This window comes from Pongo abelii, chromosome 4, assembly GCF_028885655.2.
Source record: "Pongo abelii isolate AG06213 chromosome 4, NHGRI_mPonAbe1-v2.0_pri, whole genome shotgun sequence".
In the NCBI taxonomy this organism is placed as follows: domain Eukaryota; kingdom Metazoa; phylum Chordata; class Mammalia; order Primates; family Hominidae; genus Pongo; species Pongo abelii.
Genome location: NC_071989.2, coordinates 184,624,396 through 184,643,894, shown reverse-complemented (window position 1 = coordinate 184,643,894; position 19,499 = coordinate 184,624,396). Strand labels below are relative to the sequence as shown.

The 19,499-nt window shown below is 48.4% G+C and overlaps 1 protein-coding gene and 1 non-coding gene across 3 annotated transcripts in view; both read right to left on the bottom strand.

Moving 5' to 3' along the window:
- Positions 1–4,409: 4,409 nt before the first annotated feature.
- HRH2 (histamine receptor H2) overlaps positions 4,410–19,499 on the bottom strand; it is a 50,273-nt gene continuing 35,183 nt past the window's right edge. The window contains exon 3 of one of the 2 annotated variants that reach the window (XM_054556262.2): positions 4,410–5,041. In XM_054556262.2, the coding sequence (XP_054412237.1) occupies positions 4,849–5,041 (193 nt within the window). In that variant the 3' untranslated portion in view covers positions 4,410–4,848. The remainder of the gene's footprint in view (positions 5,042–19,499) is intronic. The other variant, XR_010140080.1, reaches the window with a different exon arrangement.
- Positions 8,810–8,916, bottom strand: LOC112133567 (U6 spliceosomal RNA). The gene has a single exon (XR_002915208.1). It is a non-coding gene; the product is annotated as a U6 spliceosomal RNA (small nuclear RNA).

Sequence of the window (19,499 nt, the reverse complement as noted above, 5' to 3'; positions counted from 1 at the left end):
AGGTGGTGAGGGCCAAGGTCAGGTCAGACCAGTGCAGCAGCTTGCCCGGTGGCATCTCAGGACGTGAGAAGCACTTTGTGCTCTGTGACCTTGAATGAGGAGGTCAGGGACACGGCACTGACTTCTGCAAAGACCTCCGAAACATTGAGTTATGAGCCCCGAGGTCTGTTGACAGTTGGGGCAGCAGGGGTGGGGGGGCTCCTTCCATTCACCCTGCAGGCTTGAGGGTCCTGAATTCTCACTGGATGCTTGGAATTCCGGTGGCAAATGTGTGTCCCCAGCGATGCTTTCCTGCTTGTGTGACATGGGGAGAGCCACCTGAACTCCCCGAGCTCCACTCCCTCATCTGGACAATGAGGATGATGAACTCTCCCTCGACAGTAGTCTTGATGGCCACACCAAGCACGGGGAATTTCCGGGTGCTTTGCTGGGGTTCACAGCAAAGTTGCTGTGAGTAGAATGGGATTCTCCATCCCACCCAGCTCAGCTGGGATGCGATTCCAAACCACCCCTCAGTCTGGCTACCGAGCAACTCACCCAGCTTGCATCTAAACCGGGTTTAAACACCACCCGAACCAGGGTACTCAGGAGCCTTTTCCTCTAGAACCTCACGGCTGCTGCGTCCACTTCCTCCCACACTCGGGCACTGTGCCTCCCTCCCAGCCGCCGCCACCCCGCTCTCCACACAGCTCATTTCTTCCCTCATTCCCTTGTAACGTTTAGGTGCATGCCCATCTTTCAGGCGGGCACGAGCTTTGATTCCTTTGGGTTCCCAGATGTAGCTTGAGGTCTGCAGTGAGCAGATGCTCATAGAATGTTCCCGTCCACCCCCACCTGCTGCAGGGGACTCACGATCTGCCCCCGATCCTCCCCCTGATCTATTTTCTCCACTGGAGCCTGAATACTCTTTTCATAACACAGACCGCATCATTTTAGCCCCCTCTGCTGAAAACCTTTCAAAGGCTTCCCGTGACTCACGGAGGAGACACAATTCCTGATGTGGCCGCCAAGCCTCCAGTCTGCCCATGGGGCCTGTTTGGGGCTCACATCCCCTAGTCTTGGTAGTTTCCCAAAGACTCTCTGGTTTCCTTCCCCCTCTGCAACCCTATTCCCCTTTGCCTAGTTAACGATCACAGTTTTTGCTTCTCTGATTCCCACTGGTGGCATCTGAGCCTGCTGGCACAGGATTCTGGATGTTGTAGTTCCCAGGCCCCAGTCCTGGCTGCTTGACTGTAAAGAGCCCCGATATTCATCACCCCCGTGGCTGTCGCTCAGGGGTTAGCAGTTCAGTTCAGGACTGCTTAGCATCATCTGCCAACCCAATTTACTACCTTCACCTTTCCCAAGTCTTCCAGCTTTGTCTTTTCTCCCCTGAAATATATATTGAACTCATTTTCAGCCAAGCAGTTCCTGTAAGCTTTGATTTACACACAATCTCTTCTCTGCTTCTTGTGAAAATTTGTCAAGGTGTGTCTTGGTGGGTTCTTCTGGAGGGTTGGAAGCTCAGAATTCCACAACCTCTAGCCTCTTCCCTACCATGCCAGGGAGCACGGCTCACAGCTGACATTGCGGTGATCAAACATCATCCTCAACTCCGGCCTGCCCCATTCCTTCCTCCTCAAAACCCTTTTGTTGGTAGCTCTGGGATTCATTCCTTGCACAAAATCCGTGCATTTTCTCTTGACCTGGTTTTTACTTGTGCCTCATCCACCCACTCTCTATTGTGGGCTTGTTTGATTGGCAAGTTTTCCATTTTAAAGGTGCCTCTTTCTCCCACGTAAAAAAAGGTGTCTTTGCATCTGACAATTTCAGAATTATTCCACTTCAGGAACACTTACCTATCTCCTCCCAACTACCTGGGTCTCCAGGTCCTTCTTATCAGCCCTTCCCTCATTTCTGGTGTGGTTCTTTAAGATGAAACTAGCTTCTGGAAAACGTCTTTACTTTTTGAGGCAATTTTTAATTTGGCCTTTACCCCAGCATTTTATCATGACTCTTTTTCTAAATCAAGACACCGTATGATGAAGTTTGGGAAGCATTTCCTCACCAGGAAGTTAAAAAATAAAACCGTGAGGCAGCATCTGTTTCGATAGTTTTATTGGAACACGATGGTAACACAAACATGGATTTGGGGTCCCACCACAGATGTTCCTCCTCCAGGCAGCATGCACCCCACTTCTGCAGCCAGCAGAGGCTCCAGGAGGCCTGCAGAAGGTGGAGGCAGCCCAGAGACAGACGTGGAGGCGTCTTCTGCAGTGGCGGGTGGTGCGTGGGCCCCTTGGGCCAGAGCTCTGACCAGCTGAGTCTGTGAACAGCCAGACTGGTTTGTTTTCACTTGAGGTCATGTGGCCGTGACTGAGAGACCCGCCTGCCTCAGACTCCTGGGAAAACTTCCAAGGAGGGGATTCTGGGGATTCCAGAAGGAATTCAGCCAAGAGACTAAGCACCTCTGGGGAATCACCAGGGCAAATCATGCCTTTAGGTTTATTGGCAGATACACTGCTGAAAGCATCTGTTTTGGCCACTCTCTGCACTCTCTTTTCTCTGATCATTCATCCAACACATATTTATTAAGCTCCTACCATGTGACAAACTCTCCTCTAGGGGTTAGACAGACAACGGTCACCAGAAACAGACAGGACCCACAGCCTTGTGAGGAGGAGAGACAGACAACGTTCAAGGAATCACGCAAACAGCCATGCCAGTGCCTTCCAAGGAGAGCTCTGAGGGGTGTGGCAGGGGCCTGGCTTGGTGTGGAGGGTCAAGGAAGACTTCCTCAAGGAAGTGACATTTCAGGGCACTAAAATGAACAGGAGGAGCCTTTCCTCATGGAAACAGCTTTGAGCATGGAATGGGCAGAGTGAGTTAATCAAACTAAAAGGAAAAGAACAGCAGGGCCAGAGAGAAGTGATGGAGGAGGCCTGGCACAGGGGGAGGCTGGAGAGGGCCCAGCAGGTCCCAGCACACAGGGCCTGAGGGCTGGGCTGAAGATGGTTTTATCTACCTGTGTGGCATGACCTGGGTTGCATCTGGCATGGCCCACTCTGGCTGTCGGGTAGGGGGTGGACTGGGTGGGGGCGAGAGTGCTGAGAAGAGGTGTTCCAACTGTCCTGATGGAGACAATGGTGGTCGGATGGAGTGACACAGAGTAGACGGGGAGAAGCCAGCAGACGGTGGAGCCAGGGCTCCATGAGGACCGAGGCAAAGGGAGGTGGCAAGGTGGACCCTCAGCCTGTGAAGCCCGGGCAGGCTTTGGTCTGAGAAAGGGACCTGGGGAGCAGGGCAGGTGCAGGGGGAAGGCAGGCACGCAGCTGCAGGCACGCTGAGGGAGAGCGCCTCTGAAACTCCCAGGTGGAGGTGTTGCGGAGGCGGCAGTGGGTCTCAAGCTCCCGGAAGGAGCCAAGCCTGCAGTTATAAATCTGTGAGTGATTTCATAACTGAACCTCGTGCCTTGTAACTGGAGTTGTGGGTGCAGACGAGGTCACAGGAGGAGAGATGCTGAGTGAGAAGAGAGGACTCCGGACTGAGACTGGGGAACAGCCACATCTGATGGCAGGTAGAGGACAATGAGTTGCAAAAGGGACAGAAAAGGGAGGTCGGGGATGTTAGGGAGCGGGAAGATCATGAAGCATCTTGGAAACCAGGGAAGATTGAGTGTCAGGGGACAGCCAGGAGATGCCACTGAGAAGCCCTGGGGGTAGAAATCCCCCCACAGCCCCCTCTCTCTGGGGCTGGCACTACCCTATCTCTTTGAGTCTCTTTATGGATCCTGTAAATAGGAACAGGGGGCCTACCCTCTTGGACAGGGGAATCAAAAGCTGCTTAGAGTGGTCAGGAGACATGCCCAATGTCATACGGCCACCAGAGAGTGCTGGGGGCCAACTCCCCCATTTACAACCATTACAGTCCCTCAAGCTCCATCCCTCCCTCCATGATGCCTGGCTGCAGACACTCTCTCCAGCAAGTCCACCACACACCACTTCTTGAAGACAAGCACCAGAGAGGGTCATACTGTAGCAGGAAGGGACCCCCAGAGCCTGGGGGTCTAAGCCTTGCTAGGAGGAAGGTGGCTGAGTCAAGAAAATATTTGCCCTCTCTCCTGAGAGGCGGTGTAGTGCAGTGTCAGTAGTGTGGGCTTGAGGCCTGGCTTTTCACCCGTTCTGTCATTCATTCACCCATTCAACAAATATTTTTGTGTGCCTCCTATGTGGTAGGCACACTTTCTAGGTGCTGAGTGGCCTTGGGCAGGTCCCTTACTTCTCTGAGCCTCAGTTTCCATCTCTGTAAAGTCAGGGTGGTGATTCTTGCTCTAAACTCATGTTGCTATAAGGGTTACGAGAGCTCATGCCAGGGAAGCACCTGGTACACAGTAGGTGCTCATGAAAAGCTATTTCCTTCCTTTCTCTGTCTTTTCCTTTCCTTTCCTTCATCCTGCAGAACCCATGAGGGAGTGAGAGGCCAATGCTTTCTTCAGTACCCTCTGCCTTGCTCAGAGGTCATGCACGTTCCTACACATATGCACCCATGCACACACATGTGCACGCATCCCCGTCTGTCCCACCATCTCTGCTCATGACTCCCAGGGCCAGCACCAACGTGAGCTTTGAACCCATGGGATTCAGCCCACTCGGGCCCAGAGGAGTCTTGCGTGCCTGTCTGGGAATGCTGAGCACAGAATAGGCTGTTCCGCCCTAGGCCTGAGGACCCCACACCCAGCTGTGTGTTCTGGGAGCCCCCAGATTCAGTCCAGGGTGAGTCCTTGGTGGCTTTGGAGACTGGGTCCTTAGGAGCTCCAGGAGTCACATCTTGGGGACCAGGAGCGGTATCTTCAGTGTCCTGGGGCTAGGTCTAGACAGCCTCAGAGGGCAGCGTCCTCACCGCTTTCTGGGGAGGTCTCTTCTGTGTATCCTCAGACAGTGGCTCCCCCGATAGCTCCTCCGAGGGGCCTCCCATGTGTCTCTGAAGGAACCTGAGCCCCCACAGGCTCTTGCAGCAGCTCAGGAGGTTGCTGGAGCACGTAGTGCAGGACAGTGCTGGCTTCCTGAGGAGACACAAGCACATGCCAGGCTGAGGTGGCCACAGACGAAGGCGGGGGCAGCCCAGGTTTAGCCTCTCGATTTTGCTTCTACTAAGCCAGGGTCTGGGGAGGGTGGAATGGGGTGGGGAGGGGAGGGGAACCACCCTTTGCCACCCAGAGCAGCCTATAGGCAACAAAGACTTCTTCCCTCAACCCACAAGAAGGAGTATTCAGGAGACTTGCTTTCAAATCCCAGCTCTGCTTCTAACATGTTGTGTGCCTGTGGTCAATTTGCTTAGTTTCTCTGGACTTCAAATGAAGATAAAAATATCCAATTCAGGATTTTTGTTTTGTTTTTGTGTTTGTGTTTTTTGAGACAGGGTCTTGTTCTGTTGCCCAGGCTGGAGGGCAGTGGCGTGATCATAGCCCACTGCAACCTCTAACTCCTGGGCTCAAGGGATCCTCCCACCTCAGCCTCCCAAGTAGCTGACACTATAGGTGCATGCCACTATGCCTGGCTAGTTTTTTTAAATTGACTTTTTTATAGAGGTGTGTTGTCACTCTGTTTCCTGGGCTGGTCTTGAACTCCTGGGCTCAAGTGATTGTCCTGCCTTGGCCTCCCAAAGTGCTGGGATGACAGGCAGGAGCCACTGCACGCAGCCCTCACTTTTCCTACTCCTGAAAGAATTCAGTGTTACAGAATACATATGAAAGTAAGCACACACAGGTTGTCTGGTAGTAGGAGCCCCGTCAAAGTGTGCTATTCCTGAATCTTAGTGAGATGATTCCTGAGCATCTGCAGCATGCCCCGAGTTGGGGAAGAAGTTTGGGAGAAGTCTGAGTTACTCCATCTGGGATTCAAATCAGCTGTGAACACCTCAGCCACCAAGGGAATCAAGCGTACTGCTCCCTCTCCCTTCCACATAGAGAGAGGGAAGGGAACCCTCATGCCTTTAGCGTCCACCTGATGATAGCTGTGGGTTTGGAGGCCTGACTTTGTAAGGATTTGTGAACAAGGACATAGCTGACATCTGCGCTTTCTTCCATGTGAGGGCATGTGCCGGCCAGGCCATTGCAGAAGGCCTGGGTGTGGCCCTTCCTCCCTGAACACCCCACCTGCACCTGGGCCTCAAGGTCATCCTTCTGGCATTTCAGAGCCTGTGGGCGTCCTTTACCATGTTAGCAGTGTACATATTTGACCAAGCAGGCAGGTATTTGCCCTTGCATTAACATTCCAGACGCAGCCTGTGGCTCTGAGAAGGCAATTCTCATTGCACTCAGTGAAATTATCAAAGAACAGCTAGCTCTAGGCTAGGAAATAACCACTTCCCTTCTTCTAAGGGGCCTAAAAATCACTTAAAATAATGCTATTTTGGAAATACCACATGTTCATAGTAACAGACCATAGAGATTAACTAAAAAGAAAATAAACATCTCAAGTCTTTCTCTATTCAGTCATATCTCTTTGTTACATGTCAATTTACTCATTAAATATTTTTAAATGAAATGCATTAAGCATCCAAAGAGACGCTATATAAAACACATATACATGGCTTAAGGAGTTTTGAAAAGAATACCGGTGGAACCACCTGTCAGATTAGGAAACTGAACTTTTCCAGCCCCTGATTTGTTTCAGTAAATATTTCTGTATCCCTAAACAATCTATTGTGTTGTTGTGCCTGTATTTCACTTGTATTTACATAAAATTGTGTTTTATGATCGTTTCTCTGTAGCTAACCTTTTGTTATTGTTTAACATTATATTATTGATAGGTATAGCTGTAGCTCATTTTCACGGTTTTAAAGTACTTCAGGGCCAGGCGCAGTGGTTCATGCCTGTAATCCTAGCACTTTGGGAGGCCAAGGCAGGCCGATCGCTTGAGCTCAGGAGTTCGAGACCAGACTGGGCAACATGGCAAAACCTGGGCAACATGGTGAAACCCTGTCTCTACAAAAAAAATACAAAAATTAGCCAGGCTTGGTGGCATGCACCTATAGTCCCAGCTACTTGGGAGGCTGAAGCAGGAGGATCACTTGAACCCGGGAGGCTGAGGCTGCAGTGAGCTGAGATTGTGCCACTGCACTCCAGCCTGGGGGACAGAGTGAAACCCTGTCTCAAAAAAAAAAAAAAAAAATCTACTCTGGGTACACTACCTGTGGGGGTAGGTAGTCCTGCTCCAAAAGAAGCAGTTAAAAAAAAACAAACAAAAAAAAGATTGGGCATAAGTTGATAACTATTTACATCTGTGTGATGGGTTCAGGGAGCCTTACTATGTATATGTTTAAAATGTGCCATAATTAAAAAAAAAGGTATTTCATTGTATGAATAGACTTCAATTTATTTATGCTTTTATCTGTTGAAGGACATCTGGATTGTTTCGAGTTTTTTTTACCATTACAAGAAATTCTGCTCGGGACTTCACTGGACCTGTCCCCCGGTGTATAGGTATTTGAGTGCTAGTTGAATTCTCTATCCTTTTCCACTGGTCTATTTGTCTATTCTTGCAGAATTACCACCAAGGACTTAATTGCTATATCTTATTTTTTCCTCTTTAGAAAAGACTTGGCTATTCCTGAGCCTATTCTCAACCATACAGATTTTAGAATCAGCTTGTCCATTTCTACGAGAACACTTTGGATTAATGGGAATTGTTCTGAACATACAGATTAATTTGGCAAGGAGAAACATCTTTATAATATTGAGTCTTTTCCTCCAGAATCTATGAGTCATTTGAATTAATGTTAGTATATAACAAGGGTATTGCACATAAGATCAGTATACAAAATTCAGTTGCACATATGGAGTCCAATTCTCTATGTATCAGAAAGAGGCAGCAAGAAAATGCAATTTATAAAAGGATACCATACTTACAACAACAACCAAAATCACAAGGCACCCAGGTACTCATCTAACAAAAGACATAACAGATTTTTATGAAGAAAAGTATATAATCATTGAAAGATTTATTTAGCTCTTCTTCAATGTCTAATTTTCTGATTGTTCTTATAAGTGGTAGTTTTCAAAAGCTGACAATGTACATTGATTTTATGTCTGGCAATGCTGCTCAACTTTCTTATTCATGACAACAATTTGTAGATACTTTTTGGTTTCTGTATAGAGGATGGTTATTAGCTGTGAATAGTAATAGTTTTGTTTTCTCCCCCTTCTTATTTTTTTAAATTTATTTTTCTTGTCTTACTGGACTGATCTCCGGTAATATATTGAATAGAAGTGTGATGGCCAGCTCTGCTCCTTATTTTAGAAGTGGTTTGTTAGTATTTCCTCAGGTTAAGGAAGTTTCCTTCCATTCAGAATGTGCTCAGAGATTTTGTTTTGTGTTTCAAATAGTGAATAAATGCTTAAACTTACTCAGTGTTTTTTTTTTCTGCTCCTATTGATATAATATTCACAAAGTTTTTTCTTCTTTAATTTGTTGATAAGCTGAATTACATTAGTAACATTTCTAATATTAAAGCAACCTTCTATTTCTGTATAAATCTAACTTGGTCATGAGGAATTATATTTTTCCTTTAAAATATTGCATGATTATGTTTTCTAATGCTCTGAAATTTTTGTAAGTATGTTCATGTTTCTGATTAGCTTGTAATTTCCTTTTTCATACTTATTTTTGAATCTGCTCTCATAAAATAAATAGGAGAGTTTCTCTCTTTTTCTCTCATCTGAGAGAGTTTGTATAGGACTTCACAGTGATCTCTTTTCTTTGAGTGTCTGGTAGAACTCATTTGCAAAACCAAATACTATTGGTGTTTTATTCATATTATGTATTTATTTTTAAAATATGGAATTCTCATGAATTTGCATGTCATACTTGCACAGGAGCCATGCTAATCTTTTCTGTATGGCTCCAGTTTTAGTGTATGAGCTGCCAAAGTGAGCCTGCCATTTTATTTATTTTTAATGGTTACAGGGCAATACAGGTTTTCTATTTCTTCCCAAGTCAGTTTTGGCAAGTTCTGTTTACTCATTCACTTCACCTTAGTTTTTTCTTGTTTTAGGCATAAAATTGATCACAATGTTCTTATTATCTTTTTTGATCTCTGCAGCATCTCTATTAATATCTCCCTTTTATTATTCATAGTCTTTACTTATGTTGTTTATTCTGTTACATTCTGTTATCTTAACAAGTTTTGCCAGAACTTTTTAAAGCACTAAAGTTTGGTTTTGTTGCTCTTCTCCTTATTAAATCTTTGTCTTCTGTTTCATTAATTTCTTCCTTTGTCTCTACTGTTTCCTTTCTTTAATTATCTTTGAGTTTATTTTGTTGTTCTTTTTAACTTCCTAAATTGGCTGTTTAAATCATTAAATTTCAAATTTGCTTTTAAAAATATGAGCCATTATGGCTATATATTTTCTTTTGAGTAGAGTTTTAGCAGCATCCTATAAGCTTTGATGTGCAGCATTTTCATTGTCGTTTACTTTAAAATGTTTTCTAATATCCATAATTACTTTTTCTTCATCCCATGATCTATTAAAAAAATGTTTACAACTATGTAAGAGTTTTGTTATGATTTAATTTTGTTGTAGTCAGATAATTGTTCTGTATGAAGCATATTCAGTGCCTTGAAATATGCTGATACATACTTCTTAACCTAATACGTGGTCAGCTTTTTAAATATTCCACGTGTGCTTGAAAGGCATATGTACTCTCTAGTTGTTAGAGACAGTGTCTTAAGCGTTTTGTGTTTCCCAAATATTAATTACTAATTTTTTACATGCTTAATGTTTAAATTTTGATAGAGGTATATTATACATTTTCTGCTGTAATGATTATTTGTTAATTTCTCTTTGTAGTTCTGTCAACTTTACATATTTTTAAAGCAGGGTTATTTGGCACATACAAATTTAAAATTTATCTTTCTGGTCAACTGAACTGTTTATCAAAATATGGTGATCATATTTATCTTTAAAGATGGTATATTTGGTTGGGCGCAGTGGCTCACGCCTGTAATCCCAGCACTCTGGGAGGCCGAGGTGCGTGGATCTGAGGTCAGGAGATCCAGACCATCCTGGCCCACATGGTGAAACCCCATCTCTACTAAAAATACAAAAAAAAAAAAAAATTAGCTGGGCGTGGTGATGGGTGCCTGTAGTCCTAGCTACTCAGGAGGCTGAGGCAGGAGAATGGCATGAACCCAGGAGGCAGAGCTTTCAGTGAGCCAAGATCGTGCCACTGCACTCCAGCCTGGGTGACAGAGCAAGACTCCGTCTCAAAAAAAAAAAAAAAAAGATAGTATACTTTTTGCTTATAGCTACTCAGATTTCTTTCAGTTAGTATTTGCTGAGTATATCTTTTTTTTCCTTCCTATGCTTTCAAAAATTATGTTCTTTATATTTTAAGTCTCTTGTAAAAACGTTTGTTTGGATTTAAAAAACCAAGCCTGACAATCTTTGTATTTTTTTAATTGGCCAATTTATTCCATTTATATTCATTGTAATTACTGATTTATTTTCATTCATTTCTTCCATCTGTTTTTGTGCTTTAAATTTGTCCCATTTTTTTCTAAATATTCCCCCCTCTTTTCTTGTTTGAAGTTGATTTCTTTTTCTCATTCTCTTTCCTCCATACCATATGGAATCTCTACCTTCTGTTGTTTAAGTGATTATCTGAGGCATTTTGACATGCATATTTAGCTTTAAAAAGCCCAGTGGCAGGAGCCCCCCCTCTCTCTTACTTCCCCCCATGCTGTGCATAAGCTGGGATGAGACACCAAGCTGGGATTCCCATGCTGTGTAGACTCTAGTACAGATTACCCTTAAAGGCAAAAACCGCAATTACTTTTGCACCAACCTACTACTTGCAGAGATTCTAATAGGTTTAATCTTCTTCAACCCCCTTCACGGTCCCATGGCCTGTCTTTGCCCTGAGCCAGAACACTGGAAGCTATTTTAGCGGATGTTAACGGGGTTCTAGGTGTGTATAATGCAGTATCTGCCTAGCAGTAAGTGTTTGTGATAAACACCTCGTTTTCACATTTCCATCCTCAGTTCCCCTTCTCATGCTAACAGCACCTTGATTCTTCTTCAGAATTCAACCTTCTCCACTTCTTGTCCTTGTAGATTAGGTGGAGTTGACCTATTTCCCTTTGCCCTGGCTTCAGGGTTGGGCACGTGACAGTTGGTTGAGGGATAGACATATGACCCAATCCAATGAAAGCGAAGCCTGGAGCTTTTTGTTGGAATAGTAGGAAAGGGACATACTTTTCCCTTGGGTCTGCAAAGATGTTAAGATAGAAGCTTGGACCTGCTGGTGGCTTTATGGGAAGACTCCGGCTGAGGATTACAGCGGCAATTCGAGCGGGAAGCCGAGTTGAAAGTTGGAGAAAGACAAATTTCTGAGGACATTTGAGCCCTTGGGTCCGACCATGCTTGAAGCTACTCTTAGTGTCTTCAGTTCTATGAGTCAGTTACCTATCTCCCAAACCCCATCCTCTTTTAACTGTGTTTCTGCTACTTGCAGTTAAGAGAGTTCAGACTAATCATATTCCTAAATAAACGTCATTTGAATCTGAATCTCATGTTTTTACATGGACCATGTTATAATATGTTCAGCCAACAGGGGACAGGACCCGGTTTCAGAGCTGCTTGGGTAGCTTTGCTCAGCCCCGCTCTGAGCCTCGGTTTCCTCACCTGTGAAATGAGTTAATAATAGCGACCTCACAGGGCTAATGTGAGGACAACGGATAATGAATGCCAGTGCCCCTTCCCATTTCCCTCCACTGCTTATCCTACAAATGATCAGACAGAACCACCATCTGTATGTGTTATCCTGCTATTTCTTGCATCTGTGCTTTTGCACAGATTTTTGTTATTCTCACTGCTTTAAATTCCTGTATTTTATTCTTTGCTAGTCAATTTATCCTGTTTTTCTTTTCTTTTCTTTTTTTTTTTTTTTTTTTTGAGACAGAGTCTTGCTCTGTTGCCCAGGCTGGAGTGCAGTGGCACGATCTCAGCTCACTGCAACATTCGCCTCCCGGGTTCAAGCAATTCTCCCTCAGCCTCCTGAGTAGCTGGGATTACAGGTGCATGCCACCATGCCTGGCTAATTTTTTTTATTATTTTTAGTAGAGACGGGGTTTCACCATGTTGGTCAGGCTGGTCTTGAACTGACCTTGTGATCTGTTTGCCCCGGCCTCCCAAAGTGCTGGGATTACAGGTGTGAGCCACTGTGCCCGGCCAATTTCTCCTGTTTCAATATTCTGTTCAGTATCATCTCCTATGGGCAGCTGTCTCTGAGGTCTCCCAGAATTACTGGTTCCCTCCTGGCTCCTGCAGCTCCTTTGCCGAGGCACTTATGTCCCTGGGTTAGGTGTCAGCTTACTTGTCTGTCTCCTGGACTAAACAGTAGTGTCATAAAGGCAGGCATTGGATCTTTCATCATCTACCTTGTCCAAGTTTATAGTAAGTGTTCATGTGTGTTTTGGATAGTGATTCTCCTGTCTTCTAACTTCCCAAATTCACAGATGGTCAGAGGCAGTCGAGCTTCTCCCCGGCTGTCTCCGGTAGCCGGTACCTACTTTCTGGCTTTATTTCACCATCTACCTTCTCACCGCCAGCCTGTAAGAGCCTTGTGGGCAGGAACCCTTGAGGGAGACAGTGAGGGAGGTTTACCACTTCAACAAACATCTGAGCAGCAACTGCATGCTAGGAGTGGATGGGAGGAGGTGTGAGATTCGGAACCAGGAGTCCCGTGTTCTGTCTGAGCCTTCCTCATCTCCTGCTGCTGGGTCTCACACAACTCCATCTCTCTCCGTTCCTCAGTCCCTCTCCACATCTGTACAACAGGGACAGTCCTGAAGAAGAGGCTGTCAGAGCCGTGAGATGAGATGAGAGAAGCAGAATGTTTTGAAATTTCAGGGAATCCTCCTTCTCTTTCTCCTCCTTTGTAAATGCTTTGTCCCTGAGGGTCCCTAAAAACTGACAGTAGGTCACACCTCTAATCCCAGGACTTTGGGAGGCTGAGGTGGGCAGATCACGAGGTCAGGAGATCAAGACCATTCTGGCTAACACGGTGAAACCCCGTCTCTACTAAACATACAAAAAATTAGCCGGGCATGGTGGCAGGCGCCTGTAGTCCCAGCTACTTTGGTGGCTGAGGCAGGAGAATGGCGTGAACCCAGGAGGCGGAGCTTGCAGTGAGCCAAGGTCATACCACTGCACTCCAGCCTGGGTGACAGAGTGAGACTCTGTCTCAAACAAACAAACAAAACAAACAAAAAAACCAAAAACAAAAACAAAAAAACTGACAGTAGAGGGACTGGGTGCTGAGGCTCTGGGCTGATCCTGTACTGAACAACACACAAGAAACCCCAGACTGAGAGGGTCAGTTTCACCTGCATCCTGGGAACTGGCAGGTCTCTCCTTTAGGAGGAAATGGAAGCGGAGGAGGTTGGGGAGGAGAGGGGATGGCTCCTGCCCTTGGGGCCAGCCACAACCCACCCCACAGGGGTCTTTCTCATTGCCTTAGGCTATTGCTAAAATTGGAGGCGACCCTTTTCTCTAGGCCATACTTATTTTTTGGTTGTTTTAAAATACGCCATGGTGGAAATTTCAGGACACAAAGTCACCTGGAGACCAATCACAGTGTCCTCTTCATTCCCCCTTGTTTTCTGCCACAAACCAACATTACCCAATATGCCCAAATGACCACACTTCAGCCCTCTGCTCATGAAAGGAATTCTTTTCTCACGGCCTTCTCCTGGTTTTCTGGAAGTAAGCACAGAGGGTTTGCCTGCCCCCAGGGTCTGCTTTGAAGGAGACTGAGGGGCAGTGTGAATGGCAGGGATCTCCCTTCAAGGCAGGGCTCACTTCATCCTGCGTTAACAAGCAGCGTGAGCAGGTTGCTGAGCAGGCCGGGGAGACTCCCAGCAAGAGCTTTGCAAACACTCTGGGTTCGCTTTCGCACCCAATGAGATGAAATGAACCCCGTAGGACTTACCTGAGATCAATGGTTGTCAGTCACAGGCCTTAACCCCTTTTACATTTTTTCCATGACAAAGGGAAAGTGTGGGTCTGGGAGCTTTAGGCCCATAAAGGGAATTTTGATGAGGGAGCTCCTGGGACACATATCCCTGAACACTCATGAGCTATAGCCTCGGACCTGACCGGGAGGCTGCGAGAGGGAGGGGGTTGGCTGTGACTCTAGCAGGATCCCTGGATTTGCTGGTGAATGAATAAGCGACTGGCACGAAGTAGCATTTACTAAGTGCTCGTGTTCTGGGGCCTGAGCTGGGTGTTTTGCATCTTTTTTTCTGTTTAACTGTCTCAATGGCACTATAAAGCGAGGACAGGTGTGTGCATTTAACAGACCATGAACGTGAGGCTCCACGTAGGTAAGAGCTGCCCCAGGTCACACAGCAGCAACGCTCAAATCTGAACCCAGGGCTATCTGACTTCAAAGCATGCTTCTCTCCCACTGTGACATGCTGCTTCCCGTGGGGCAGACTAAATGGATTAGGCAAAACGGCACAGAGGGATAATATGAGGGACACGGAGATGATCTGGGCAGGGCCGCTGGTCTCCAGCAACTTAAGGGTGATAAAATGCTTGGGTTAATTGTTGCAGTGTAAAAACAAAACTGCATGTGTGCATACTGTGAGCCTGTAAGCGAGCCTGTGCAGGTCGGTGTGCCAGTGTATGCACAGGTGTAGACTACACACAGGGGCAGGTCTGCTTGCACGCAAGAGCGTGTGTGCGCTCCAGTGCCTGAGTATGCATGGGTGTGTTGCCTGTGAGTGTGAGTGGGCGTGCACCAGCAAGACTGTATGGCCATTTCTGGCTCTGGAGTTCACAAGAGGCTCCATGGAGCAGGTGGCATTTGAGTTGGGCCTGTTGCCATGAGGGGTGTTTGGGGAGGTGGGCAAGGCTCTTCAGGCAGAGAGCAGCCTGAGCTGTGGGATATGCTCTGAGAACAGGCAATGGCCTATCTCAGCTGAAGAGGAAGAAGCATGGGGCTGAAGAAGATGAGAAAGGCAGAAAGGGATTCTGTAGTCGGAGTTTGAAGGTCTTGACTGAGGAATTTGTGTGTTGATCTGGCAGGCACTGGGGAGCCACTGAAGGCTGTAGAGCAGGGGAGTGTCAGGAATTGAACAACGACTGGACTAAGTCTGTGACCCAGACAGCTCTTCTTCAAATTCTGTGACTGCGTGGGGTGGTGAATACCCCAGTGGGGGAATGGGGAAGGGAGCTTGCCTCTCTGGTAAGGCATATTCACTCACTGCTGGGAGAGTTGAGGCTGCAGGGGAGTGGGTCTGGACAATTTTCATGGGCATCCTCTTTAAAGTTAAACTTTAGGCAAAATGTGTGACTCAGCACTGTCTTTGAGCATGTAGTGTGTGCTCAGCCTGGGACCCCTCACCCCCACCGGCAGTCATGCCAGCGGGGGACTTTACACAAGAGGGGACTGGCCTTCCCTGGGGTTGAGCGCCCTGACCAAGGTCACACAGCTGGTGAGCAGAGGGACCGGGATCCTGCCACCTCCGCTAGGTGCAAACCCTGTGCTGAGCCCTGAGAGCTACCATGTGAGGCCACCATCCGCTGAGCTCCTGCTGCACTGTGGCCTGGCTCTAGCATTTTCTATGCCTTAACTCAGTTCCTTCTCACCCCAACCCCATGGGGCAGGTGCTGAGATTCTCCCCGTCTTATAGAAGGGGAAGTTAAGGCACAGGAGAGGTTAGAAGACCCAGCAAGGGGGTCACACAGCCAGTAGGCGGCGCTGAGTGTGTTGCAGCACGTCCCATGGAAGAAGTGAAGGCGTGGGAGCCCTACTTCCTGCTGAGCCCCTCCCCCACCTCCCTGCCATCCACTTCCTGCTGCTGACCCAGGTTTGCTGGCAATAAAACCACAAGAGTGTGCATGGAGGAAGCCCTTAACATCCCCACTGTCACTTAACTTTTACAACATCCACATGATCGATATGACAGATATTTATCCTGTTCTTATCTCTAACAGATGAGGGAGTCTTGGCCCAAAGAACTTCAGTCACTTGCCCGGGACTCACAGTGAGTGGTGGAGCCTTGAGAAGTCCAGGTCGGCCCCACAGCAAAGTGGGGGGCTCCCTGCCTTATAATGCACAAGGCGGAGCTCAGAGGGGGCCCAGAGTTGGCCCACACTGCTCCAGAATCAGGGTTACGCTCAGGTCTCCCAAGTCCTGGACTGTGTTCACCCTGCCCAGCTGCTCGAACTTTTCAATAACTGCCACTTTGAGATGGGCTGACTTGACGCACCCTCTCCTCAAAACTGTGAAATGTTTTTTTCAAACTGAAGGAAACCCCCAGGCCCCTGCCCACTCATGCCAACGGTGGCCCACACACAGGCGATCCTCAATGTCAGTCACCATCCCTCATTACATCCCAGCCCTGTGAGGCAGGCAAAGTGTCATGCCCATTTTGTAGATGGGGAAACGGAGGTTCAAAGAGGCCTGCTGTTTGCCCCTGGGCATTTAGCAGTGCCTGGCAGAGCTGAGAATCGCCTAGGCCTGTTGAGCGCTGTGTCTTGGGTGTAGGCCCTGAATCGCCGTGCCAGTTTCTTCGGTTTGAGACCTTTACCGGCTCTGTAGCCTCTGACTGGCTCAGGCCTTGGACCTGGGGACCTCTCAGATGGTTCCTCCTCAGCCCCTTTGAAGACTCCTCTCTCCTCTTCCCTGTTCCCTGGCCCATCCTTAAATGCTGGTGGCCCCTTTTCCTTGAGGTCTACACCCTCTGCCTTAGTCTGCCGCCCCCGCAGCACTTCTAGGGCCCTCTTGCTGTTGTGGGTTCGAGGAAGTAATAACCTTCCGATGTGGCTGGCAGCAAGGAGGCCCCCACAGCCTGTCTAGAAAATAGTGATGGGAAGCGTAGCACAAGGCTTCATATACCCCTCCCCTTTAGCCAGTAACTGTTTCCAGAAATTCCGTTTCTAGGGAAATAATCTGAAAGAAACAAAGTGTTCCCTGCATGAAGATGTTTATCATAGGGTGAAGAGGAGACAACAGCCAGATGCAACAATAGGGAAGGGTTTTCTCGCACCTACTCCTGTGCGAGCTGGTGACCTCTGGGGCTCACCGGGTGCCAGACACTGTTCTCCAGCCTCTATATTATTCACTCCTTTAATCCTTGTAAGAACTTTTTGAAACAGGTACTAGTAACACCCCCTTTGACAAGTGAAGAAACCGAGGCTTGGAAAGGTTAATCAGCGTGCCCAAGGTCAGCCAGCTCCCTGAAGTCTGACTCCACCAGCCTCAACCGTTACCAGGGCAGCGATGGTTAGTAGTCACAATTACCAGGTAGTTGTTGGGAGAGGGTCAACGTGCTGGGCAGCATGAGATGCTTATCAGGTGGGGCAGGCTGGGCTGGACTTTGCCATGCAGGGAGACTGCATGGCCCCTGGCCCTGGCTTGTCTGTGTCATCGGCACAGGCCCCACCACTCAGGCAGCAATGGCAGGTGAAGGCAGAGACAATTTCTGAAGTCCCAAACAGAAACGGTGGAGAGAGTGTCCATGTGCATTAGGTTTGCAAGAGCCCCTGTGAGCCATTTCCCACCACCCAGGGCGGAGGGGGCACCACCTGGGGAGTGGGGTGGTAGGCTGAGTTAGATGCTAGGCTGGGCCCTGCTTCCTACCCCCAACACTCTCCTTTTGGGTCAAAACCCAGATTGCAGAGGAGCTGGAGTCACTAGAAGGTGAGTTTGGGGGGTCTGAAAGCACAGAGGCTATGCTCCACTTCCCATCTAGAAGCTCAGGACAAGGCTGTCTCAGAGGAAGGGGCCCCTGCAGGGGAACAGAAATAGCAGCTAGGAGGCCTCATGCTGCACCCCAGTTCCTCTTCCCTCTCCTCCACAGGGGCTGCAGGAGATCGTCAAAATGTCACAGAGCCTACAGTGAGCCTGAGCACATGGCTGAGCCTTGGGGACTGCCTGCTAGGGTGTCCTAGGGGTGGGGGCCCATAGCAGACGTCAAGGCCTGTAGGGGGATGTAGCTGGCTTTGGACAGTGCCAGGGAGAGCCCAGGAGCCGGCCGACTATGTCCACGCAGGTGCCATGGATAGAGAAGCTGACAAGACAGGTCTGGAGTGGCCCAGAGAATGCCACTGGGGCCAGACAGCCTCCGGGGACTTATACTGGGGGGATGCGGGTGGGGAGGGGAGAGAAGCCTGCACGGACTGCGTGCCGCTTCCAAAGCCACCATGTTTACTACTGGAAGTGGCTGAGCTCCCTGACCTGGAAAATCGAAGTTTTGCCATCTTGTGTGAAGTGGTGGCCTATGAGGTCCCAGAGCAGAATAAAACAAAGCATCTTACACCTGGGCACGTCCAGGTGTGTGCGCCAAGCTCCACTCCTGGGGCAAGGGCACTCACTCAACTGGTCCTTCCCCAGCCCTGGGAGGGAGGCACTGAAATGATCAGCCCCATTTTTCAGATGAAGAAGACACAAGAGTTTGAGAGAGAGGAAGTCACTCACTCCAGGTCAGCCAGCCAGCAAATTGGGGAGGTCAGCCTTCACAGCTCTGGCGACATGTCATAAATAGCTTCCCAGCTTGCGAGAGTGTCTGGTAAGGGACGAGTGAATGGGGGAGACAGCAGGAAACTCAGCAGCCACAAAAGGGAGAGACGTGCAGCCTGCTCAGGAACGAACACCAGGTGGAACAAAAGCAGGGCAGAACAAGAGCATGTGCATCCTCTTACCAGCATGATATTAAGGCCGTGTCTGCACCCGGAACAAGATGGGAAGGGGGCACAGAGCTGTGACTTCAGGGACTAGGAAGGATGGCAACAGACATGGGGTTCTCTATGACTTTCCATTTTATCTTCCATTTTCACAGTAAGTTTTAAAACTCTGTGTCTCCAGACTCAGCATGAGAAGGAGAAGTTCCTTGAATCCTCTGGGCACTGGGGACAGCCCTGCCACCCACCCTGGGTGACAAAGGGATGTGGTCAGTCCTCACATGAGGAGTGACTGAGTGTCCTCCATGGACCTGCGACGTCCCGTCTATGAGGCCCTCGCTACCTTCTGCAAATTTCTGCATGGATCAGAGACAGGAGAAGCAGGCACACTGATGGTTGTCCAGCACCACCTGCCAGTTTTTGGCAGTCAGGACCACCTCGATTTCCTATCTCCGGGCAGGGCGGGGAGGGAATGGTCCTCATGCCCCAGGAGAGCCTCAAGGGCTGTGCACACCCTGCAATGCAGGCACACCCCCTTCCACCCTCTGAAAGCTCTGCCACAAACAGCCACTGCGAACGTAATGAACCCCCCAAAACAGGGAGCCCTGTGACTCACCACTGCTGCTTCAGGGACAGGGACAGCTGCCAGAATTCTTAGCTCTCTTTTACAGATGGGGAAATTGGGACTCAGAGAGGGATGTGATCTCTCCAAGCTCACACAGCCAATCTGTGGCAGGGGAATGAGAAAGTCTGGTCTGGTCTCCTCTCCCCATGGCTGGGGCCCTCTGCAGTCCCGCCCTGTGCCCAGCCTGCACCCTCACCTGCC